The sequence below is a fragment of the Ricinus communis genome, chromosome 1 (assembly GCF_019578655.1).
Source record: "Ricinus communis isolate WT05 ecotype wild-type chromosome 1, ASM1957865v1, whole genome shotgun sequence".
Classification (NCBI taxonomy): Eukaryota; Viridiplantae; Streptophyta; class Magnoliopsida; order Malpighiales; family Euphorbiaceae; genus Ricinus; species Ricinus communis.
Window position 1 is genome coordinate 35,201,468 of NC_063256.1, and position 27,340 is coordinate 35,228,807.

The 27,340-nt window shown below is 29.7% G+C and overlaps 2 protein-coding genes across 5 annotated transcripts; one reads left to right on the forward strand and one right to left on the reverse strand.

Annotated features, from left to right (window-relative positions):
* Nucleotides 1–2,567: 2,567 nt before the first annotated feature.
* On the forward strand, nt 2,568–6,299 carry LOC8286588 (probable serine/threonine-protein kinase PBL9). 4 transcript variants are annotated; one of them, XM_048371962.1, is made up of 7 exons: nt 2,568–2,749; nt 3,249–3,344; nt 4,083–4,405; nt 4,658–4,793; nt 4,886–5,028; nt 5,148–5,271; nt 5,476–6,299. In XM_048371962.1, exons 2-7 carry the CDS (start codon nt 3,293–3,295, stop codon nt 5,913–5,915), a joined length of 1,218 nt encoding a protein of 405 aa, XP_048227919.1. In that variant the 5' UTR covers nt 2,568–2,749; nt 3,249–3,292; the 3' UTR covers nt 5,916–6,299. The 4 variants fall into 4 exon arrangements, with proteins under 4 accessions (XP_048227919.1, XP_048227917.1, XP_048227913.1 ...); XM_048371960.1 differs by having other exon boundaries at nt 2,746–2,879; XM_048371956.1 differs by lacking the exon at nt 2,568–2,749 and adding an exon at nt 2,786–2,985.
* A 1,689-nt stretch (nt 6,300–7,988) lies between these two features.
* Nucleotides 7,989–11,402, reverse strand: LOC8286426 (serine/threonine-protein kinase PCRK1). Its single transcript, XM_015726762.3, has 4 exons — nt 10,535–11,402; nt 9,782–10,042; nt 9,299–9,421; nt 7,989–8,969 (listed from the first exon to the last, which is right to left on the reverse strand). Exons 1-4 carry the CDS (start codon nt 10,964–10,966, stop codon nt 8,400–8,402), a joined length of 1,386 nt encoding a protein of 461 aa, XP_015582248.2. The 5' UTR covers nt 10,967–11,402; the 3' UTR covers nt 7,989–8,399.
* Nucleotides 11,403–27,340: the final 15,938 nt, after the last annotated feature.

Genomic DNA, 27,340 nt, shown 5'->3' on the forward strand with positions numbered 1-27,340 from the left:
ATAGATATGTTATTTGTAATTCTTTGATTAGAAAATAACATAATATGGTTTCTTAAAATTATACTCCATAAAATCTTATCAGAAAATCTGGCTTTCCATATATATATATATATATATATATTATATAGTTTGGACTCTCAAATCCTTAAGTTTATGTGCTTGATGGAGAAGAAGAGACCAAAGGTAGGCCTACTTTCTATCTTGTCTCTAAAAATTGGTTCTATTAGTTAAAACCAATAAAACCTAAAGATTAAATCAATTAGAAATGGGTTTACTCTTAATTTTATTAGTTAAACTTTGAATTTGGATATCTAACAATTCAAGAAGCATTTCTTTCCTTTTTCTTGCTTTCTTCCTTTCTTTTTTGACCTCTAAATTACAACTATGAATAATTTGCTTCACATAAAATAAAGAGATGAGTTTCCCAAACTGTATATGTTAAAACAATATAAAAACAAAACCTAAAAAAAGAAACATTGTGGAAATGGATTGGTCATGATTCTGTACTATAAAAGGGTAAACTTTAGCTCAAATGTAGCTCTCATCACAGCACAACAAATGGGTATGCAAGATATTCATTGTACCCAAAAAGTATTCTATCAGAAAACTTGGGTTCTTTTTTTTTTTTTTTTCTTTTCTTTTTTCTGTGAATGTGGAAGAAACAGCAGTAATGCATGTGAATGTCAACATGTAGCTTGGAATTATCAAACATCAGTAAATGATAATTTTTTGGTCACATTAAAGAATCCATTTTTTTCTTCACTTTCCAGGTAAGGGGGAGGAAGAGGGTGCTAATATTTTCAACCAGGAAGAGACCACTTGTGACTTTGGCAATTTCTTTCCAATTAGTACATTATGTACAGAGGGGTACTCATATGGCCCATGCAAACCTGTGCATGCATCATGCAAGTTGCTAATAAAGAAACAGCCAAAGAATCCACAACTTGAGGATCTCTTTTTCTTCTTTTCTGAAATATATATAAATTGATCCCTAAGTTGTATTTGGGCCCAAGAAAACAAGATATATACATATTTGAAATATTCTCAATTAATTCTTCTGTATTTATTAAATTTATTTATTTTTAGATTCCATCATATTGAGTACTCAACTTTTAAGGAACTTGAATAAAGTTAAAATGGATTTGATTCTTGTTCTTTTTCTTAATCATATGATATTAAAATTCAAGTATTTATGAGGATAAACAAGAACAATAATGTTGATTCCCAACTTGTATTTGGGACCTATTGTAATGATGTTGTTTGAAAAGGATTTATCATTCATCAAAATACATTAAAAAAATGTCAAAATACTGAATAATTGTTTAAATTCTAACCAACTAGATCAAGAAACTAGTTTATATGATACTATTAAATTAGTTTCTCAATTCATTTTTAGTTTTTTTTTCAGATTTAATCAATAATATAATGATTCTCTTTTTAACTACAAATTTGCTCAAATTTGATTGATACTGAAATGATTGGCTTTAAGGACTTTGAATAGAGTTAGATGGGTTGAACTATCAGCTTTAATTTTGATATATTGACATTTCTACTAAAATCTTCTCGAATTTTAAATTTAATTAAAATTTTAATCTATTAAAAAAATTATTTTAAAAGCAGTAAATATGTATATTAACATTTTTTAAATTAATTAGATTCATTATACAATAATTTGTTAATTAGTTACAATTATTATTTTGTAAAATTTCTACCTGAGATATATGTCATATAAATAATGTCACTACATTCTAATTTTAAATGGTTAGAAAACACTTATTAATATGATTTATTAAACATAATAATTCACTAATTTATTAAATATTGCTTAGGAATATGATATATGTTTCTGAAAATTTATAAGTAAAATTGTATATTTTTCAAATAAAAATTAAAAGTAAGGAGTACGAGAGATTATTTTATTGAGGTATATATCTCTAATAAATATTAATACAGTAATTTGGTATGTTATATTAATGAGGCTAAATACATATGTCTTTTTTAGAATTAATATTTTAATTTTATGTTTTATAATATTTTAACACTTTTTAATATATATTTTTATTTAATAAGTTATATATATTACATAAAAAATTTAAATATTAACATAATAAAATAAAATTAAGATGTATATTACATTAATTAAAAAAATATTTAGATATTAAAAAAATAAAATTATATATATTTAATTTAAATTAAAATTTAAAATATTAAAATAACTAATCTAATCTATCAAATTTAAAGTATGTATTTATATTTATTAACTATATATTTTATATTAATATTAATTTAGAAATGTATTATTATAGTTCTAAATTTATTCAAGAAACAAATAATTAAAATGTACAAAATCAAGAGTGATCCCAATATCACTTCGTCTTGCTTATAAATTGAAAAAAATAAAACAAAAATTCTGCGATGATCATCATTAGTCAACAAAAGAAAGTCCATAAGAAAAGAAACCTTATAAAAGGAAAGAGAAAAGAAAAAGAAGCTGAATTGTTTGAAGCCAAGCCAGCTAAAGAAGAAGAGGAGGCAGAGGAAGAAGAAGAAAAGAAAGTTGATAATATTATATATTAATAAAAACTAGAAAAAGAATTGTTGGATTATTGCTTAGAAGCAATATCTAACGGTGAAGAATGGTGGCAGTTTCTGCAGGCTTATCTGCTCTTCTCTGACTTGACCTCTGTTTTTTACAAAGAAAAAAAGGGGAAAAAAAGACAGCAATCGAAGCTATAGGCTACAAGAAAGAGTATAAATTGTTAGGCTTAAAAGCGGGACCAGCCCGCCATTAATTCTACTCTCTCTCTCTCTTTCTCTATATGTGTACAGACTCTCTCTATTGCTTGCAACTAGTCATTCCAAAACATAGCTCAAACTTGGTCAACTTTCTCCCTCTTCGTCTTCTTCTTCTTCTTCTTCTTCTTCTTCTTCTTTATCTTTACTTATTTGTGCTCTTGATTTATTATTCTAATAACAAAAGAAGAGGTGGGTTCTTAAATTCTTTATCTTCTCATTCATGGGTTCTTTTTTGTTTTTTGTTTGTTTAAAAAAAAAATATTAGCAATATAATGGTTGCTGTTTTTCGTTTTCTGGGTAAAGCTTTTGAATTTTCTGCATGAAAGAGTCTTTTGTTTCCCCTTTGGTTTCACACTTAGATCTGTACTTTTGTTTGGCTGTCTAAATTTTGGTTTTTTTTCTAAAAAAGATGTTTGAAGCTCAAAGTTCCATTCTTTTTGTGTGATCTGTAGGAAGAGAGCTTCAAAAGGGTAACTTTGTTTCTTGATTTATTTTCATGGGGGTTTGCTTCAGCACTCAAATTAAAGCTGAGAGCCCCTTCAACACAGGTACTTCAATTATTCACACCTGTTTTTTAGACCCATATGTACTTTGCTTTTGTTAATACTGTCTGCTTAATTTAGGTTATTATAGCTTTTCAATCTTTCCCCTTTTGGTAATGCTTTACTTCCTTTTTTATGGATTGGAACTAAAGATATTTGAATGTTGGATTTAGTTTCTGATTGCGGTATGCTTGAGTGAGAGTTATTACACTTTTGTTGAAAATTAACTAAAAGCTCTTTTTCTTTTTGAGTAGTTGTGGTTTGTTTACCAATTAAGACTTGAGTTCTGTGGAATTGGATGACTGACACAAATTGATGCTCTTATTTGTCTCTATAGCCCTTTCTGGTATTTCAATAAATCATGAAAGAAAAGGACAAATATATCTGTTGGGTTCTGGGAAACTCCATCTGACCTGAATGATCAGCTTAATTGTATGTTCTCAATCTGAATTGATTACAGTTTATTATTCCAATAAAATTGAAACAGCAAAAAGAGCAAAATTTACATGGGTTTCTTTTTCTTGTTTTTTGCCAATTAAACAGGTCTAATATTGTTTATTTGATATGCTTTAACTAAACTTGGTTGCCCTGGCAATATACAAATGTTATTCTGTATCGTTTGTGCATTTGGAATCTAAGCTTCTCTGGAAAAGGATTGCTGAAGTTCTGTAATGCATGGGAAATATTTAAGCAATGCTCTGATGACTATCAATTTCTGTAGTGATTACATATTGGCTTATGCAGGGTTGAGTTCAAAGTGTATTAGCACAGATGGAAATGATCTTAGTACAGGCAGCAAGGTTTCATCATTTTCAGTGCCACCAACTCCTCGGAGTGAAGGCGAGATCTTGCAGTCTTCCAATCTGAAGAACTTCAATTTTTCTGATCTCAGGATGGCCACCAGAAATTTCCGTCCTGATAGTGTATTAGGAGAAGGTGGTTTTGGTTCAGTTTTTAAGGGATGGATTGATGAGAATTCATTTGCTGCTACCAAGCCTGGAACTGGAGTGGTAATTGCTGTGAAAAGGCTCAACCAAGAGGGTTTCCAAGGTCACAAGGAGTGGTTGGTAAGTTCATTTTCTTCTTTCTGCAGTTTTCTGCATGTGCACAGAAAGTCTCGCATCATGAATGACTAATATTTTTTCAAGAGCCTATTAAAGTTTAATTAAGGTAGATTTACACCCAGAACAAGATAGTAGGCTGGTACCTTTAAATAACCACAAAAATTATATTGTAAGATTGGGCATTTAATAGAAATTTATAAACCTGTATTACTATTCTGGATGCTGATGATGTTCATGCGTTTGCTCTTTGTTTAGGCTGAAGTAAATTATCTAGGGCAATTTTCTCATCCTAATCTTGTGAAGCTGATTGGTTATTGCTTAGAGGATGAACACCGGCTTTTGGTGTATGAGTTCATGCCTCGGGGCAGCTTGGAAAATCATTTATTTAGGAGTGAGTTCCTGTTCCATCTATAAGACATTGATAGGCTCATAAGGGTCTGATCAGCATTTTAGTTTTTCATACTTTTACTGCTGTTCTACCAGGAGGATCTTACTTCCAACCTCTTTCTTGGAATCTCCGCTTGAAAGTTGCTCTTGGTGCTGCAAAAGGGCTTGCATTTCTTCATAGTGCTGAAAATAAAGTTATATATCGGGACTTCAAGACGTCCAATATTCTACTTGATTCTGTACGTATGACATGTCAAAAGATTTTTCTATTTCAAATAGTGGTTATTAGATGGTTCGAGAAAGTCCATTTCACCTTCTCGCAGCTCTTCTAAGAATTTCTGTTGTGACATAATCTCAGAACTACAATGCAAAGCTCTCTGATTTTGGGTTGGCCAAGGATGGCCCAACAGGTGATAAAAGTCATGTCTCTACTAGGGTTATGGGTACCTATGGATATGCAGCTCCGGAATATCTAGCCACAGGTATTATTTGACCCAGATTGTGTGTTGTAGTACTTAATTTGTTAGTTAACTACTGTCCGGTTGTTTAGACTACTCAATATGGCCATTTCAGGTGCTTTTTCATTTCTTTCCATGCATTTGTCTGTGCAACTGTTCTTGCTCTTACCTAGTTGTCAGTTTTCTCGTATGTGCTGGTTCTGATAATGACTTCACTTCTCTGACTAGGTCATTTAACTGCCAGGAGTGATGTCTATAGCTTTGGAGTTGTTTTGTTAGAAATGTTGTCTGGCAGGAGAGCAATTGATAAAAATCGGCCATCTGGAGAACACAATCTTGTGGAATGGGCTAAGCCCTACCTGGCAAACAAAAGAAAGATTTTTCGCATACTAGACAATCGTCTTGAAGGCCAATATCCAATGGAAGTTGCCTACAAGGCAGCTACTCTTACATTACGTTGCATATCCACAGAACCCAAGTTCCGGCCAAACATGGACGAGATTGTGACATCGTTGGAGCAACTCCAGGATTCTAAGGGAACTGAAAGCAATAATACCAATTCGAATAATGTGCGCAGGATTCGTAGACGAAGTGCTGATGATGCTTGTAATGGTGGAAGGAATGTAGTTACTTATCCTCGACCCTCGCCTTCCCCGCTTTATGCTTGAAATGGAGTAAAGGAACATAATTAAAGCTGTATCTCTTTATAGCTCAAAACAACACAAGACAACACGGGCGGGTTGGAAACTATTTTGGTAAATTGGGCATTCAAGGAATAGTTATCTGACGACTGTACAGTTCATGATTCAGCTAATGTATTCGAAATCAACCTTCCACGGACTAAATTCCAGGTCCGCCTGTAACACAAGCTCGCGTGTTGCATATTCTTAGATCTACTGAAATGCAACACTTGAAGCAGTTAAATGATGGATGCAAGTGCTGTTTTGTATGACTAGTCGGTCCTTTTTTTTGTTTTCTTCTTGCAGCCTGGCTTGTTGTATTTGATATAAATTTCAATATATATATATATATTTTTGTTGTTCTTGTACTCAGATGCATATGTCAATCATTCTACAGATGTACACACTACGAGTTAATAGATTTAATAGTTTCTTTTTGCACAGGAAGTGAAAAAAGAGAAGGTGGTAAGCTCTTCTTCATATAGCCATATGTGTATTTGCTCTTAGATGTGAATTATGTTAGTGGAAAAAGCTATGAACAAAATTATGTTATTCCTCTAGCAGCAAGAGCAGAGCAGGTGATGAAAAAGGAGCAAAAAGTGAACCTAAAGTCGTAGGTGATGATGTGCAGCTCACCAAGAAAGTTGAAGTATTATTGGGAAGTCAAGAAGAGGGATACACGTGTTGGGTGGGGTGTCACTGGTGTGAAGTTTGATTTTCATGCTTTTCACTTTACCTGGACTTTCGATGCTCTTCTGAGGTCACTGTATCAGATGATCACCACCCACCAACCAGCATTGAACGTAACAGTAACTTCACTACCAGGGGAATGGGAATGGGAATGGGACCCTGTCAATAACCCAGACCAACTTGAAAAGAAAAAGAGGATATATGTGTTCCAAGTCTTCTTTTCCTCCTTTTGATGGAGCTAAATAACTCTTGTTCTCTCCAGCCTTCTCACTCACCCTACCTTCTCCTCTCCTTGGATGAGCTAACATTACGGGGCCTAGGCTCAATCTATTAATCTTTTAAAATATGTATCAATTTTCCGTCTAGATTTTCAGGCAAGTGCTGAACTCGCTCTTTAACTAACTGTCCGACCAATGCTGAACTTAACTTCTTAACTATTCTAATTCTCTCCTTTGCATTCACCTGAACTCCTTAACCTATTCACTATGGAACTCCTTAACTATTCTCTCCTTCGCATTTGCCTGAACTCCTCAACTATCCGAGGCATGCTGAGCTCCACAACTATTCCCTCCCTTGTATTGTCTTTTATCCAGCTCTGTTCTTCCTACGAAACACTCCCCTCCTTCCTGCTGTACTCTCTTTCTATTAATACACGTCCAAACTTGAGGCTTTGCAATAGAGATTGCTCATTTTTAACACTAATTGAGTCGATGAATAGCTTTTTCCCCTTCTTGCATGCTTCATTATACTATACCTGTGCCAATCTTTTGCCAGGACAGGGCTGCATCATCTTTTCAGGGAGAATAATTTCTGGAGGCTTATTTAATGACAGATTATCATAATTAATAGAACAGACTGCTTTCTCAAATAAATGCTCTTTTTCTCTTAATTCATTTAGCAACTTAATGATATAAACTGATATGACATCATTCTATTTGTCATAATTCGCAGTCAGAATGTATTATTATCAATTCATAAATTGTTAATGTAACATCTTTTTGCACTAACAGAAGGGTGCAAAATGGGCTCTATAAAAAAGAAAAAGACAAAGAAAGGAAGTAAATTCAAAACAGGGGGAGGATAATGGTCCTTGATTTGCAGTGGGGCAGAATTTTGGATAGATAAACAGACTGGAGGGAGCTGGGAGCGCCAGGATGGACCCTAGTGGGCACCAGGGGGGAAAGACCATGGCACCAACTTGTTGAAAGAATCCATGGCCTTAGCCCAGCCAATCCCATAACCTGTCCCACTGGGGAATAGAGAATCTTTGACAAAAATTTGTATGTTTTGGAAGACCAGGATCCAGAAGAATGGCAAGGAGAAAATTACCTACTTCAGACAAAGACACATGAAAAACCTGCAGCTGTGGTGTAAATTCCTAAAAGGGGAAATACCCTTCAAAAATCTCCACACAAAAACATGGAAGAGTAGGTCTAGAAGAGGGCAGGCTAATCTCTCTGAGGAATCAGACCTTCATACTACTCTGTAAGGGAAAAAAGAAAATTTGCCCATGTAACTACTCATCTTGGGCAAAATTACATATTATAGATGGCACGTTACATTGTGTATTTGAGAGAAGCATGCATGTCTCTCAGCTTCAGTAACCTATATTTACAGCTATTTTGCAAGGAAGAGAGAATGAATACCTTTCAACTTTAAGCAGTATGAAAATGCCTGTATTCACTTTGTTGACTGTGATGAACTGACGGTCAACCCCATTACTTTCTTTTCATTCCTATAATGATGAAATGGCGTACGCATTTTTTACTCGCTACCAAAAGCCTATTCTGAAAATCTTACTAACCCTGGTGTCCAGTTTCTCCAATCTAATTTCCCTATGGATCTGTTCCTCAGGTTGACGATCTCTCTTATGTCAAAGACCTTCTTCCGACAACCATTGCCTTGTTTGGTAGACTCCGGCTCAGTCTCCACTGAGGTTTCTTCCTTAACTTCTTCAGTTTCGGGAACAGGTTCACAGGCAACTTCATCTTGAGATGAGGTCTCATTAATGATGTTTCCCAATGTCTCTACTACGTCGCTCATTTTAGGGCGAGACTTTGGCTGTTTCGCTAGACACTTATTTGCCAGGGCTGCTAGTTTCTGAGCTGATTTGATGCAATACTCTCCCTCAAGTCGTGGGTCTAAAATAAGGTGAAACTTCTTTGAATCTGATACATATGGTCTTACCCACTCCAATAGCTTCTGCTCAGCCCGAGGTAGGTTTCGCTCTAGTGCTCGCCTTCCTGTAATTAGCTCATAAAGAACCACTCCAAAGCTCCAAACATCACTCTTCGCAGTCAGCCTCCCAGTCTGAACATACTCTGGAGCGGCATAACCCACTGTGCCAACAACCTTTAAGAATAGAATTAAAGATACTTAAGGAACAATTTTATCACACATAACAGAAAGATATCAGGAATTGTAAAATTAATGAAAGCCATCCTCTTTTTGTAGGTGTAAGATATAAATTACCTTATTAGTTATACAAACAAATAATGCTAATCTTCCAAAATTACCAGTCAAATTACTATTAGAGAGTGCAACGGCGACATTCAGGGAAACAGCTGTATTTTTCCCCATGTTGTTAAAACCATTTTGAACAGTTCAAAGACATTCAAAAAAAATTTGAAACATGGACAACTTCTTCAGACTGAGTGCTTAAAATTTTAAAAGTTACTTACTGATGTTGAAACATGCCCAAGTCCCTCAGGAGGACCCTGCCTAGCCAATCCAAAATCAGAAAGCTTTGCATTGAAGTCCTCATCTAGCAGAACATTTGACGCTTTAAAATCTCGAAATATTAGCTGCAACAATTGATGGAAAATGCCAAGCAAACAACCAGCTGAGAAAACAAAGAAAATACAGACTGCTCCTAATGAAAAAGCACAGGAATAAAATGAGCAGGCACCGTTCCAAACTTCATAAATGAGAGAACAATGAATAAAAGCAGAATTTTTCATTATGAGCACAAGTAACCAGAAGAATACAGATTCTGGTTTTTTTTTTAAGTTCTTCCTGCAAGTGCACCACTCTAACCGGTAATACAAAAATGGACTGTTTAGACAATTACTTCAGGCATAGAGAGTGAATTTCAAACATTACAAACTGATCCAGAAATCATATTCTGAATCTGATGGTCTCAACGAATACAGCATTAATAGTACCTGAAAATCCATTTCTTCGTGGAGGTATGCCAACCCACGAGCTGCATCTTGAGCAATTTTCAATCTTGTCATCCATGGGAGAGGCATCGGTACTCGAGCCAATAAATGATCTTCTAAGCTTTTATTACGCATAAGCTCATATACCAAAAGCCGCTGCATTCCTCTTTCATCATCTTCAGCACAATATCCAACTAACTTAACAAGATTAGGATGTTTAACTACACCCAAGAAATTAACTTCATTTATCCATTCCTTGTGCCCCTGAATACTAGAAATGCAAACAGAGAAACCTTTCACATAAGCTCACCTCAAGAACAGATATTTCAGCCTCGACAAGAAACTGCACATAATCAAAGGACACTTCTTTTTTTTCCTCAACTGAATGCAAGAAGGATAAATTTTTTCACATAAGCTTCATCTAGAAAAGAGAAAAAATTTCAACTTTTCAAAGAAATTTTACATAATCATAGTACAAAATTTTCACAATCAAATTCAAAAGAAAGAACTTTTTGTTTAACTTTTTCAGGAAATTGTACAATAATTGAAGTACACATTTTTTTCAACTGAAACATGCAGAATTATATTGATTAGAACTGTACTAATCCAACTATAACATTAAGACACAATAGACACACAGTTCATGTCCTTTTCAAATTAATTATTTTCAACTAATCAAAATTATTCTAATATCCCTGGAATTATCTTTCAAAAAAATCAAGAATTTGAAAACAAAAAGAAAAGGAAAGTACATGCCTGGAAACCATGGCGATTCAATTGCTTGACAGCAACATCCATCTTAGAGTCAAGACCATTGTTTTCCTCATCAAGAACCCTAACAACCCCTCTGTAAACACAGCCGAAACCTCCTTCACCAATCAATAAAGCTCTACTAAACCCTCTTGTAGCAGATTTCAGCTCAGAAAACGTAAATACTTTTATATCATTAGCTCTTCTTTGAGATAAAAACTCAAAAAACCCAACTGAATCAGATAAGTCTCTTGACGAGTTACAACACTCAGAGTCAAACTCAGACCTTCTTGTTGTTGTATCTACACTACTTGATGCTACACTCAATGATCTTGCCCATGATACCCTTGAGACTACCCTTGAAACCACATCGTTTCCTCCTCCTCCTCCATCATCATCTTCCCTTCTTTCTCCATTGGTGAAATGAAAACACTTCATTTCAGCAAAAAAGTAAAATAAATATTGAAGCTTTACACGAAAAGAGAGAAAAGGGTATGTGAGGATTGGATTATATAAGATTGGATAAATGGGTTTGTTTCAGTTTCTTGTTTGTTATTCAGTTAAAGAGAAAGTGGAGTAGTTGCTTTGGTTTGTTCTTGTTCTCTGTTTTTGTTTTTGTAATTTGGCTGTTTGAGCTCCTTGAAACAAGAAGAAGATGGGCCCATTTCTTTCAAGTGTTGTGTCGTTTTGTTGAGTCAGAGAGGATCACGAGGGAGAGCACAGATTTGCAGATTATGTCTGTGTGTGTTTGTTTAGAGGGAAAATGGGAAATGGAAAAGAAAGGAAAAAAGAAATAATAATAAAAAAAAAAAGGCGTTAAGAGGTGAGTGCTGCTGGTGCCCTACTTTCTGTTTTTTCGGTATGATGAAATCAGTTAAAAGGATCGAAGAAAAGAAAATTCCTTTTTTCCTCTTCCATCAATATTTGTATTTATATATTAAGTTTACGGACTAAATCGATAAATAATTGATATAATTTTATTAATTTAAATAATAAAATATATTAATTATTTAATATTAAAATATAAAATATTTATATATATTTTATTTTTATTAATTAGAATATAAATATTAAATTTAAGTAAAAATCTTTTAATTTTCAAGGTTTGCTAAGAGATTTTGGTTTGAAGCAATGGTTTGATTATGTTAACTTTGAGTAAACTTATGGTTGTCTTGTGATACTAGTTGTCCATTGCCGGATTGCACGGATAATTAGTATGCTTTTGGGAGAAATTTTTGAGTATATTTTTCCTTTTATAATAAATTAATTTGTAGATTTATGTCAATATTATCTATTAACTGTTAATATTTTTAGTAACAAAATTATTTAATATTATTGATGAGTATTAGTTTATAATTAAAAATAAATTAATAATAAATAATAAATAATAATATATGATTTATATATAATTGATTTTATTTATACAGATGTTATGATAAATTTGATTAATACAAATATTCATATTAAAAGCATTAAAATTGAAAATAAATTTTAATTTAATATAATATATATTACCATGTATATAATTGAGATTAACTTCTTAGTAAAATTATTGTTTGTATAAAATAGATTAGACATATCAAAATTTTATCTAAACATATTTAAAGCATTTTCAATTGTGCTCTTTAATAAAGAGTAATATCTATATAATAAAAAATATTTAAATCTAAAAAATAAAAAATTTATTTAAATCTAATGGGTTTCTTTATATTTTATTTTTATTTTTTTTTATTTTCACAAGCATTCATGAATTTGATCTTTCTTTTCTTTCATTTTTTAACTTTAATCAATAGATAAAAAAATAATACAACAGGAAGTCCAAAAGATAGTGTTAGGGATGACTCTATTGAATGTAAACCGACTTATATTTACAGAATTCCACATTTAATAGGATGGAAAAAGTTTCAGCGTTTATATATAAGAAATCACTACACCATATTTATAGATATTTACTATTTTACATACTCATTATATTTAAGCTATTTTTTCATAAATTACTAACTTAATTCTTAGAGTAAGTGGACAACTCTGTTCAGCATTTTCTAACTATCCTTACAGGTATTCAAAGATCAGATCAGCTTTTAGAGATCTTATTAATAACTCAATCTTTAACCGAATTATAAAAAATATTACAATATTTCTTTATACAAAAATAAAAAGAAAAACAAACAAATAAATAAAATATTATATAATAAGAAGAGTAGCAATATAATATATTATATGATATTTATCAGAATAAAATTTATGGGCAATAATCAAGACATAGTCCTAAAAAATACATAAAATATGAAATACTACTGAATATCTATTTTTTTTTTCTCTCTTTTTTTGTGAAAGAATACAAAATTATTTTTCTAGAAAAGTAAGCTACTTGCTTAAAAATGGTCAATTGCAGGCTAAATAATTTGCTGACTTAATTGCAAAATGTAGACCAAGTCCAATTCCCATTGCTGCAGATTTCTTATTGGAAGCTTAATTTGAATACATTTTTGTTAAAAGTAAAAAACCAGGTGCCACCAATTTCTCTTTTTGTGCAGGAAAAATAAAACCAATAAATAAATAAATAAATAAAAGAAAGATGTGACCATACTTTGTGCCTGTTTATATCAGGAATTGAAAAAATAAAAAATCATTTTAATTTCCCACAAAAATTATGGTTTATAGCTATCAAACTTAATTCCCTTTTCCCTTTCCTCTTTTACAATAATAATGATACCACAGTATTTAAATATTATAATTTTTAATTTTACATACTAAATTATAAAAATATTAAAAATTAAATTATTAAATTTTAATAAAATTACAATGCTATTTTTATAATTATTTTAAAATTTAATAAGTTACGGTATTTCTTTTCTTATATGGAGTTCTAAATTTATTTATGATGCTAAATCATCATTTTTTTCAAGAGTGAGAATGAAAATGTAATTTTTATCCAATTAAATTTATTCAAAAACAATTATAGGATCGATTCGTGGTCTTATAAAGTTATTGAATACAAACTGGTGTTTTTTATTATGTGTATCTCTTGATTACGGTCGTTAATTTTCTATTTCTTATGATTATTATTAAATGAAATATTCATATTCTTAAAAAAGAAAAAAAAGAAAAAAGAAGGTATATGTGCAAAAGATAATCATGCAAAATAGTGGAGGAGACTTGTGGAATACACACAAAACACAATGTCTAACCAAAGAATTATTATAACAAAACCACTCGACAAGCAACAATCATCCGTTAGAAATGGAAAAAATGGATAACAAGTATACATCTCCAAGCAACACATATAATTAATTAATTATATACATATATATATATATATATTCCTTAATTAACAAGCATGTCTGTGTATTAGATTGTCTTGAGAAATATATGCATCATAATGGCAGGGAAGTGGTTCACACTATACAAAATTATATATATATATATGTCGCACGTGGGTATCATATTCTTCTTTATTTCTTTTTTGTTTTTTCAGAAAATAAACAAATGAGCATTACAAGCAAACAATTTGCATTGGATATTTACCAATAATGTGGTTAGGTTATGGTGAATTTATTGGATTAAGATATTGGTCAGTCCAAACATTTAATTAGTATTTTTCTTACTTTCATTTGTTCACTAGCTTTCATTTGATTGGGTAATATAGTTTGTTTTATTTATCCCTTCATTTTTCTATTAATATTTTCTCAACTTTCTTGTCAAAACAAATTCGATTACGTGTGTGATTTTTGGTAATTGTATGAGTCCTATTTAGAGGCACTTCAACTAGTGGTGGATAATGGTAATTGTATGAGCCCTATCAAGCTTGACTTGGTCAGTATCATATTTGGCAAATATGGTCCAACTTAGCCGGTTGAACCGAGAATCGACACTCTGCCGCTAAAAAACCGTCGACCTGGTCCTATAGACTGCTGACGATCCATTCACTAGTCACACGGGTTTAGAGGGTCTAATTTTTATTTTTGCAAAAAGAAATATTTAATCAAAGCAATGTAATTTTGATTCTTCTCTTATTTCTATATGCACTAAGAGAAGAAAAAATGATGATGGAACTCAACCTAAAAAGATGATTTGAATTCTATAAATAGTTAATTTTATCCGACTCTCTTTAAATGTAATAAAATTATGAATTATAATATTAAATTTTTTCTTTTTTTTTTCCTATGAAAAACAGTGATTTTGACATATTAACCTAAATATTAATTAAATTGTCTTCAATTAGAGGTTTCTTTTGTTTTTTATTCGTTTTCTTCTTTTTCTGCCATTAATCTCTCTCTCTCCTTCCTTTTATTAAAAATGATAATTTTTGATGTTTTAATTCAACTTTTTATATATATATATATATATAATTGTTCTTAATTACACATAAAAAATAATATATAAGTAAAGATATACATCTAAAGACAACCAGATAGAATTGTCTATTCATAAAATTTATATAGCAAATTATTACTAATTTAGAATTAAGATAAAATGGGTAAAGTTCTTGATAGATGGATTCATTATCTCAAAAAAAAAAAAAAAAAAAACCATTAAGACAGAATGAGAGAAAAATATCAAAATAGGTTTAGAAAATGTGAATTACATGAACACAATTATAAGGCATAGAAATCTACCAAAAGAAAATTGGTACATTAAATCCTATTTTAAACAAGAGAATAATAATATAATTTTTTTTAATTATTATTTTAGACTCTAATCTAAAATTTATTAAATTATTATATGATAACATATTAGTTTTTAATGATTTTCTTTTTAATGCCTTATTATTTTCTGATAAATTTATATATTAATTTATTTAAGTTTTATGTTTGATTTATGTTAGATTTATTTTATGTTTTAAAATTATAAAATAAGAAAAGAATGAAGATGTAAGAGTAAAATAAAAGTGTAGAAATATAAAAGAATTAAGAAAAAATTATAAAAATTAAAAATACACTAAGATAAAAAAAAAGAGAAAATCTAAATAAAAAAAAAAACAGTAGAGAGTGTAGACTAATAAATAAGTAGAGCACTAGATAGTAGCCATCTTTGAAGTCTTGAATTTGAGCCATAGTCATATATCCTCCCGAATGGCTAGGCCGCCTTCTTATTCTTCACCGTCCCTTTCAGACTTGATCTTGCGGTTCGGATTAATTCTGAGCCTATCTGATAATTTCAATCTTCACTGCTCTTTAACCATATGCTAGCTGAAGTTCTTAAAAATTACCGAATTCATGCCTTGGGTAAGTGATAAAATAGAGTCTATTAGAGGTCCATAAATAATAAAACAAGTCAAATTGCAATTAATTCTTTCTTAGAAGAAAAAATCAGGAAAGACAAACACGACTAGAAACCATTTGTATTTTTGAATTCTGAATAGTACGACGCATGAGTATCACACAGGCGTGCTTGAAACTATGACTGTTTCTGCCTAAATTGAAGAAATTATAAGAACACAACATAGAATCACATATGGGTGTGTGCCAAGTCGTGCCGTAAGGTGAAGGACGTGACATGATCGTGTGTCAAGCTGTGTCAAATAAAAGAGAGTTTATTTTCGTATGAAACTCAAAACTTTAGGACAAAATAAGGTTTCCTTTGAGTCTTGACTATAAAAGGGGGGACAAATAGCTATTTTAAGAAGATAACCATGAGAGAAACAACTTTTAAAAATATATTTAAGAAAATCAAGAAGAGTTACACCCTACTGCCATTCCTACCTTTCAGATAATCTTAATTCGGATAATCTTAAATGGACAGGTACACCCTACTGCCATTCCTACCTTTCAGACTCTTTTAATTCCAGATAACCACACCACTTTAACAAATTTTTATATTTTTTTTAGTTAATCAGTTCAATCGGCTAATTTAATTATTATATTTAGTTAAATTGATAGATCAAACTGGTCAAAATCAAATTAAGTTTTAATTTAATTAAATTTTGAAATTTAACTGAATCAATTACTGATTTTTAGTTGAATCGATTGAACCGATCAATCTGATCTAGTTTTTAAAACAATGATTATTTCATTTAGTTAAGGCTCTAATTTGGACTCTTTTATTGTCACTTTCACATAGCCAGTAAGAGTACTAAACTAGTTTCATGGCCATCTGGGCTTTTACTTATGGCCTTTTAAGAAAAATTTAGAAGTCCTTTCCATAACAAATTAAAACCTCAAACTTTCGAAACTCTTTCTAATACATATAATTTTAGAAATGTTTTTCAAAAATATATTAAAACTAGGAAAAGACTGTAAACCTTTTTCAATTTTTTTTTTTGATAAGTGTATAGTTGTTTTTTCATTATCTTTAATTTTTTTATCAATTATTTTCAATTAATTTTTAGCTAGTTAAAAAAAAAAAAAGAAATCAACTAAAACTGTAAATTTAATAAATGTATAGAATTTATTAATTATTCATTTAATATAATACACACATTAACATTTATTTAGGGAACGTTTATCCCCCATAAAACGGGTCCAGAATCTGCCAAAAATACTTCAAATATACTACGATTAATTAAAGGGAGTCGGGCCAGCAAAATTGTATTAATTTTTCTGACTCCGTAACACATCAAAATCACAAATAATTACATCCAAATAATTTTTAAATTATCCATCATTGATAATTAATAGCCATAATATTTTTCTAAAATTACAACATAATTTTTAAGATCTAAATAAAATTATATCGAGTTGAAATTACAATATTTCGCGCGTCCAGAAAACAATAGGATCCGGAAGCCGGTCCTGCCAACAATGTGGAAATTCAAATCTAGAAGCGCCTACGCGAAGCTCGAGTTGCGGGAAGTTCGAAAATAGAAGAATTCCGGCCGGAAAGTGGTCGGAAGTAGACCTGTTCATGCGCCGGGACTGACCGGGCCTGACTTGATTTTGGACAAGCCCGAGCCCGCCCAGGCCCGAGAATTTTTTGATATCTCTGAGCCCAAGCCCAAGCCCGAAATTTTTTGAAAAGCCCGGCCCGGCCTGATCAATTATTAAATCTGTCCCAAATTGTAGTTACATTTAAATTTAGGGTTTTATTTTGATTAATATATTATTAATAACAATAAAACTATAAACGAAAATAATAGGAAGCTAAGTAGTATTGGGACTTAATTATAAGTTGAAGATCACAGGTTCGAGTGCTAGGTATGACATTTCTTTTTTTTACTAACTAAACTAGATATCGGGCCGAGCTTGGGTTTTTATATAAATCCCAAGCCCGGTCTGAGAATTACGGGCTTTTTGTGGGTACGGGTCGGGCCGGGCTTGTATTAAAAAATTGTTGTCCAAGCTCGGCCCGAAGAGTGCGGGTCGGACGAGTACCCAGGCCCATGAACATGTCTAGTTGGAAGGCGCCGGATCGGGGCCGAAAAGTGGCCGGAAGGCACCGGATCGGGGCCGGAAAGGTGCTGCTCCGGTGAAGCTTCCTAAGGCTATCGGCGGGGGATTTCATGGGAAGGAGGGTCGCTTCCGAGGTTTTCGAGGGTGGGGAGTCTGAATCCGGCATCAGATTTTCGAAAGAACGCCGGTAGGAGGTCGAATCGATGATGGCAGCCTCTTTGTCCCTTATCAGCGTCGGCGTAAGGGAGGGAGGAGGAGAAGGTGGCGCAGCAGCGGGAGGAAAGGGGAAGGAAGCGGGTGACGGCAGCGGCATGGTCGGCACAAGCGGGGAGGGCTGAAGTCGACGTCGGGGGAGTCACACCAGTCGACCTCGACGTCCCTGGTCGGCTCTGATACCAACTTTGTAATGACCCGATTTGTGGGCCCGTGACCGGCACTAGGGAATGGGTAGATTTAAGGCCATCAAATTCCGTAGTAAGCTTTACTAACCGATAACTCAATAACATGCTTATAAAAAATAATATTAATCATGTCTGACATATCATAAATAAATCTAACTAGTCTAATAATATTTCATATCCATTATTGACCATAAAATCATAACAATAAAAAATATTCTACTACGAAAAGTCTAGAATATAAAATAACTAAAAATATGAAAGTATAAATTATTTACATTAAGCCCGATGAAGAAAGAAGTTGGGCTGTCAAAACGCAGGATGGCGAAGAACTCTAACTGTCACTAAAAGAAGATAATAATAATAATAATAATAATAAGAATAATAATATATATATAAAAAAAAAGAATTTTTCTTCCCTCCCCACAGAATAGTTATTTAGTCTCCATTAACTATTCTTATAATTAAGCCTATTAAATGCTTTCTTAATCCAAATAAAATACTAGAAAAGGTCAATTAGTATGGAATGGAGGGAGCAATTATTAATAAAATTTAAATAAAAAATAATTAATATTTAATAAAAATAAAATTATTTTTAAAATTTAATAAAAAAAATTATTATTTTACCAAATATCAAATATAAAAATTATATTTAAATTTTATAATTAATTAGTTTGTGATATATAACTATTTTATTATCCAGAAGTCATTTAAAAAATAAAAGAAAAAAAAATTAAATACAATTAAAAGACAGCCAAACAAAACCCTTAAAAAAATGTCATGCAAGTGTAGAATAATCCAAATTTATAATACTATGTGAATCTGGGTACATGATATAATTTATCTTAGAAAGGAGGCAGGATCCTATAAAATTATTGAAAAAACAATAATAAAAGAGTAGATAATAGTAGGGAGAAGAAAAGACAAAAATTAATTTTAATAAAATATAAAATTAAATAATATACTCTACTAAAACAAACTTTTAAATATTTATATCACAGAAGAATTTATAACTCTTATTACTGTAAACATTTTTTAGTTGTCATATAGTTTATGTTTTTTCTTTTTTTAAAGTAGATATGGTTACTATGTTAGAGTGTTAGATTAAAAATAAAAGGAAATATTTTCATAAAACAGGAAACTATATTAAAAAAAAAAAGAAATTTCAACAAGGCCTCAACTTATGAAACAAAATAGTAACTTATATAATTGTCATATAATTTATCGAATTAAAAGTATATGGTAATTTATTAATATCTTTAATTAGCTCACATTCTAAGAGAACTTTTATGTTCATCAAACAAGGAAAATTTTATTTTTTGTAATTGCTTATGTAGAGGTCGACTTTCTTGAAAGTTAAATCCCGGCAGTCAATCAAACAAGTTGCATAATAAATTTTTATACACTTAATTTTTATAGAGCAATATAAATAAATGTGGCATAATAATTTGGATTAGAAAAGACTAATTAACCAAAGTGCTACTATCACAAGTTACATAATAATTTGGATTTGCTATTCTCATACAAATCTCAAAGTGCAAATTTTGAGACTAACTCCAAGCGAACAAATAGATTATTTCAAACTATATAAAAAAATATCTGACAAGTTATTATATGAATTTAATCATTCATCTAATAAAATAATGACATTTTATTTTATTTCCAATCATCGTTCAGGAAAATTCTTATCTAGACTTGGTGTATGTCCTTACCTATATACTAAACTGATAGATGATCGATATATATTCATAAATTTTAAAAATGAAGTATGTATCGATCATTCAGTACCAAAATATAAAATACTCATATATACGTGTCACTCTCTTATTAGTTGTGATATATACATCAAGTTTAGGTAAGAATCTTGCCATCATTTATATGATAAGCCATTCTAAATTCTAAAATTCTATTTTTTTTTTTACTCTCTCATCACTTAGACTATGTTTGATTTATGAAATTATTAAGTATTCCAACTCAAGAGCATGTAAATGAGATGATAAGAGTCTTTTCTAACTTGACCAATGTCTCGAGTTAAAATTTTGGGTATGCAGCTGTGCTAAAACTCTTGAGGTAGTGTTTAATAAGGGTTATTGCCCAATATGCTCTAAATTAACTCTAAATATATGTGTACCAAAAAAAGAAATATATATTCCATGTGGAATAGCTATTCCAAGCTTTGGTTCAAATTTGAACAAAGAATAAGTATTCTATACAATAGCTATTCTTTAATTTTGTGGAATATGTATTCCATAGTGAATTAAAAAATGACTATTTTATATATTAAAGAATAACATATTTTTTTAGTTATCTATCTTAAATTTATTTGGTATCATTTTTAATTATCCACCCACCACCACCGCATATATACTAATGCATATGATATTTAATTATAATTTTATTTAAATTATTAATTCAAGCTTATAAATCAAATGGTGGAATAAAATTATCTAAGAATAGCTATTATTCCTATTTATTCTATCTTTTAGGAATTGCTATTCTATTTCATGAGCCAAATATCACCTGACTTTAAATGTTTAGATAAAGAGTCAATTTACACCCTGAACTTAGGTTGAAGGATCAAATAGATCTAATCTTAACTTTTCCAGCAAAACTTCTATTCAAAGACCATTTTAGCCCAAAATTTGATGAAATCATGCCTGTTATGCAATTCCACCTTAAAGAAAGTGGATTGGGCATTTATTGCTAATATTAAGCTCTTTTATCTTTTTTTTTCTCTCTATCTTTCTCACACACATACGAAAAGAAATCCAAGAATGCATAGACAAAATGATAAAAGTTTTTTATAGTTTATTCAAGATTTTGAGTTTAAACCTTGAGTATGCAGTTGCGTTAAAATTTTTGAGGGAGTGCTTTGCCACCTATAAGAGTTCTATCCGATACGCATAGAATAACTCTCTCTCTATATATATACCAAAATAATAATAATAATAATTAAGTTAATAAAAAGAAAATAAATAAGTTTAACATATTTTAATATACTTATGGAGAGTGAGTTATATGTCTGGATTCTATCTAATTTTTGGGCTAAAATAATCTCTACAAATAACAGTTATACGTTTATTTGTCCAAAAAATTAAAATTCGACCTATTTGATTATTTGACAAAAATTCAATGGGTAAATTCACCCTTTATCCTTAAATATTCCATTGGTTGGTAAGTGTTTCAATTTGATTTGGTTTGGAAAGAAAAAAAAATTAAAATTACATGAAAAAGTTGAGACAAAATGGTGTTGCTTGTCTTAATAAGAAGATAATAGCTTTTTTAAAATTTAATTAAAATTTTAAATTTAAATTTTATGTATATAGTTGTATTAAAATTTTTAAATAATATTCTATTATTTATAATATTCGATATATTTTAAATTAACTCTAAAAAAGTATGACAAAAACGACAAGAATAATTAAGAAAGCAAAGTAAGAAATATTATAAAAAGGCTAGGGTTCTGTGGGCAATGGAAAGAAAAGGATGGAAGATAAAGCTCCAGTGGGTGGATCAAAGGTTTGACTAAACATGTGTACGAAGTTTCAGATACCTGACATCACAGTACGTACTCTTGTTTCTTTTCTTATATGTCTAATCATCTCTTCTCTTTTAGATCCAATGCCTAATGCCTTCTTCTCCCCTTTGGACCACTGCAGTAATCTTCTTGCTCTTCATTCCTTAATTCTCTGTTTGGAAAGAAAGAAAAAATATGGGAGGAAAGAAAAAAAGAAGAAGAAAGGTCCAATTTTCATTTATATTTTCTCTCCAAATTTAGAGATAATTAATAAAAGAAAAAACCAAGGAAGTCCAAATAAGAGAATGAGAAATAAAGAGTGCGAAATAAAATGCATGGTGTACTTCCACTCTTTTTCTTTTTCTTTTTTTCTTTTTTAATTTATTTTCAAAAAAAATATAAACATATTTTATTTATAAAAATAAATAAGAGAATCTTAACAAAAAATATATATTAACCACAAATATTAAGAATACTTATTAAATTTTATATAAAAAGATAATTTTTTTTTATAGTCATTAATTATGTATTACAATTAAGTGATTTCATGTCTTATAAACGAATATAATTATTTAAAAATTAGGTTCAATTTCTTTTTTATTTATTTAAGAAAATAACTAATTACTATTATTAAAAGAAATAAAAATTTCTATTGATAAACAAACATGGGTGAGGTTAAGGCCAATAATCAAATTGTTAAGGCCAGGATTGAAATCTTACATATATTTTTGGTGCCTATATTCTTACAAAATCACATTTTTAATCCTTGAAACCATTAGTTTGTTATTTTTAGTTCAAATTATGAATTATTGTTTTAAAAGGATTGTTTAATGAAAAATTAATGAATTTTTATATGCATTTTACTATCACATTTACTCATCTTTTTTTGGGAGAATCATAATTTGCAAGTGAATCATAATTGGATTGGAAGGACTAAATTACACTATAAATAAACTCTTTGTTTTTTTCTTTTTAGAAAGATAAGTACTTTAATTCAAAAGCAACAATTAAAATTTTATATTTATTTTTTCCCAATCATCCATGTATCTTTATAATTATATTATATAGCTTATTTAAGAAATGATTTATTGTAGACAAATTTGAAATTATTTGAAATATTACACATAGTTAATATTTAAAAGTCATGTTATTCTAGTTTAATCTAATGATAAAAGGACATTTAACTGGAAATCATAAACAAATATACAAAATAGTTTTCTTAAAGTATAAATCAAAGTTTAAATTGAATATAATTAAAGTACAAGATTATAGAAGATTTTTTTTTTAATTTATTGCTCGAGAAAATAAACCTTTTTTAACAAATTATTGTGTTGATTAATTCTTTTATATGAATTTGATGACTTATGCAATTATTAAAAGATTAAAAAAAAAAAGAAATGGACGAAAACAGTGAAACTCATATTTGATTTCTTGACCAGCTGAATTTAGTATTAACTAAAAGATATATTTTCAATAATTCTAGAACTGCTCCAAAAATAAAAAATTTTAATTGCAAAAAAAGTAACTTTTAAAGCTATTAGAAAGTTGTATTGTTTATGAAGGAAACTAATTTCTTTCAGATTCAATTAATTATAAAAATATATTTTATAATTTGACTCATAAATTACGGAAGCGGAAACGATTTAGTTCATAAATTAATCATCGGTCGTAGAATATAATTACAAATGAAAATATCTATGATTTCACAACCTAAATCTCTTTATTTTATATAGAGAAATGAAAAATCGATTTCTTTGGTGAAGTTCTTTATCTTCGTATTATTTCATTCTCCTTATATAGAATTTTTATATGTAGCTTTCATTTAGAAATTACCTTTATTTATTAATGAACCCAGATCCAAAATCCAAGAGTTTAAATATTACAAACAAACTTTCTCCTAATTCTCATAATATCTTTTACATAGAAAGATGAACCCTTTTACATAGTGACAATCCAATATGAAACTAACATGTAAAAGGAAGAATAGTGTTTGAGTAAATAAATGGAAGAACAATCTTTTTTTGCTTAATGGCAATCATTTTCTTATTTTTTCTTATTTTATTTTTGATTCACCTTAACATATTATCTTATCATTAGGTTGAATTCCATTTTATACACCAACATAAAATAGCACACTATATAATATTTTTAAGAATATATCATGAGGGGAAAAGCTAAATTTAAATAATAATTTAAAAAAAAATAGTAAAGAAGTCTTAACTGCTGATTGTTAATCATGTGAAATTGAGAAAGAAAAAAGAAACTATTAGAATGGAAATTCAGCTACCACTTAGACTAAATTTGACGTTCTATTAATTAGTGAAGGTTTGACTACTAAAAATTTCGAAACTTAGCATAAAATGCATTTCCTTTTGACCATGTTGTTTCAAAATAGACAATTCTCTTATTATTTCTTTCAAATGAGCAATTTAATACATTTATTTTTAAGTTTCTTTTTTTAGCCAAATTCAATCACTAGACCATTTTCCTCGGTGCATATATGTAAATGGAATTTATCTGTTGGCTATTTAAGAAATGTTTTCGAAGTTAAAAGTAGTCTCTTAATGTGTCATTTCAATTACTAGTAGGCTTATTTTAATTAGCATTTTTAAGAACAAAAGTTTATGTCTCTGAATTTTGGATAATTCATCTCAATTGCCATTTTAATAATATTGTTATTAATTGAAAGAAATGTTAAAATTGAAAGTTTTTGTGATAGGATTAAAAAAAGGTGTAAAATTTTAATTTTCCTCTTGTAATAAAGCTTTTCTCTTATAAAAGCCTAAAAGGTGTAAAAAGAAGTTTTTGGTGATATAGCTATTTGAAATAGTATCAAAGCTTCAAAGATTGAAAAAAAAAGAAAACCATCTCAATCTACCATGATCTTTGGTCCTTTTTGTAAATATATCTTTATCTCTAAAATTTAGCATTTTGGTATATTACTTTTATATTTTTTACTAAATTTATCCAAGTTCATTTAGGCATCTGTCTTTGATGGTATGACATTCATATGTATTTTATTTTATGCCAATATAGAATCTAGCTCTGACCATAATTATACCATTTACCTTGATCTTTGGCCATTTTTGCAAATATACCCTCATCAAGTTAAAACACACTATTTTCTAATCAAATATATAAAAAAAAAAGAGAAGAAAGATAGAAATTGCATCGTTTCTATCTTTTCTTTTTTATCAAAGTTTTCTAGATCAAACGGTGTGTTTATAGAGAAATAGATTTTAGAGAGAGAAAATAAAAAGAGATTTGTATTTATAGAGAGATAAAACTATAGAGTAAAGTGCAAATTCAATCAAAACATCTATACAATCCATACAAAATCAATATGAAATAAATACCAAAAATTAATCTATATTACAAAAAAAAAAGAAGAAAAAAAACAGTAAACCTCATATTATTGTAAACCAGACCAATCAAATAATTGAAGAAAACTCAAGAAAGAAACAATTACTATAAGATTAGCATAACCCAAGAAAAACAATAAAAAAATCTCGTAAAGAAACAAATAAAATTTAAAAAAATTGACAAAAATTAAAATAGCAAGACATTAAAAGTACATATGTGTTTATTATACGTCTAAGCTAATGACAAAGAATAACAGTTTTTAATGCCATTTGATATTCCTGTTTTTCTTGTTCTTATTCTTATACTTTACTAAATAGAAATGAGAAAAGTTTTTGGAGAAAATTGCTTTGTCTTTTTTTTTTTTGTTTCTGTATTTATGATGGTTGCCATTCTTTTCTTTTCCCTTCTCTCTCTATAAACACAAATATCGCTTTAATTTCTTTCTCTAAAATATCTCTATTAAAAGAAAAATGATATTATTTTTTATTTTTTTTATGATGTATATTTGTGAAGATGACTAAAGGTCAGAGTAATGAGATAGTTTTGATCCGGACTAAATTTCATGTGGGTAAAAAATAAAACGCGTGCAATACCACATCAGCACATCATTAAAGACACGCTGAAACGAGATTGGATAAATTTGGTAAAAAACGTAAAAAATAATATACCAAAATATTAAAATCTAAAAGTAAAGATATATTTATGAAAATGTTCAGCATAGAATAGATGAGAAGGTTTTGCCCAAAAAAAAAAAGGTTAAAAGTTGGATCCTTGGCCACCTCATATTATTAATTAAATATTCCTCAAAAGGATTAAATCTTGTGTTCTCTAACTCAGTGAATGCAAAAACTGTAAAATGTTAAAATGGTTGTGTCCTGAATGTTGATGTGGAACCCAATCAAAACCAGCATGCAAAGCAAAGCAGCAACATTGAAAATGGACTAATACTATATCTTTTGGCTCGTGAGCAGTCAAAGTTAGGTAACCACATTACAGGGATCCTTTCTCTCTCTCTCTCTCTCTCTCTATATATATATATATATATATATATATAGATGCTTCCCTGTCCTGGAAGCTAAGTGGGCATAGACCCTTTAGCCGCAATAATGATCTGAAAGGAGAGGGAGAGAGTGGGTAGATATATGAGCATAGTACAAACACGGGATCTGTTGTATAACATCAAAACATTACAGCTTCCGCATGAAAAATCTCTCAGCTTTTTTCACTTTTTAGACTTCTTCGTCCCCTTAACCTGACATATCAATACAAATACACAGACTTGGATTCACATGTCATCTTCATATTCATATTCTTTTATATATATATATATATATATATATAACCCTATGCTCTTCTTCTCTTTTTTTCTTTTTCCTTAAACCCTAAATCCTTAAATTTATACACCACAGATATACACCATTGAATTGCTTGCTGGTTGCACCTACTATCTAGGCTGCTGCTAATTTATTCTTGGTTACAGCTCACTCTTTCACACATTTTCTTACCATATATAAAAAAGACTATTTAGGGTTGTACACTTTGTTTTGTTTAATTGAAATTTGTTAAGTGTTCAGTTAGTGACTAATCTCATATATTTAACCAGGTAGGAATTTTAAATTAACTTTTATTTCAAATCCAAAGTAAAATTCACAGGCATTAGTTTTTTTTTTTTCTTTTTGTAAAAATGATTGGTCTAATCATTTATTACAAGACTAATATTATAATAACTAATACAACTTTTTACAAAATAAAAATAAAAGTAATTGAAGTGATAATATGATTTACGAAAAATTAGTTATTTATTTAGTTAATAAAAAATTATATCTGTAATAAAATATAAGTTTTTATTTTATGTAAATATCTTCATTTCAAATCAATAATTTTATCATGATTTGATTCGAGAAGCGAATGATATTGAAGGACAAAAAATTCCCTGTAATTACTTATCGAAAACTAGAAAATGAAAAGAAAAAGAGACTCAGAAATCTTTTGAACTTTGATTTGATTTATCATGTGACCTAGCCGAAGTAAAATATAGGTCTTTTCCACAGTTTCCTTTTATTTATGAACTACAGAAATTACAGAGCTCTTTGACCTAGCCGAAGTAATTGGCTTGTTTTTATCTCAAGTTCCCTTGGTGATCCTCACAGCTTTAGATATAAACTCTTACAACTCTGTTATTTAATCCATTTTTATGTCAAAA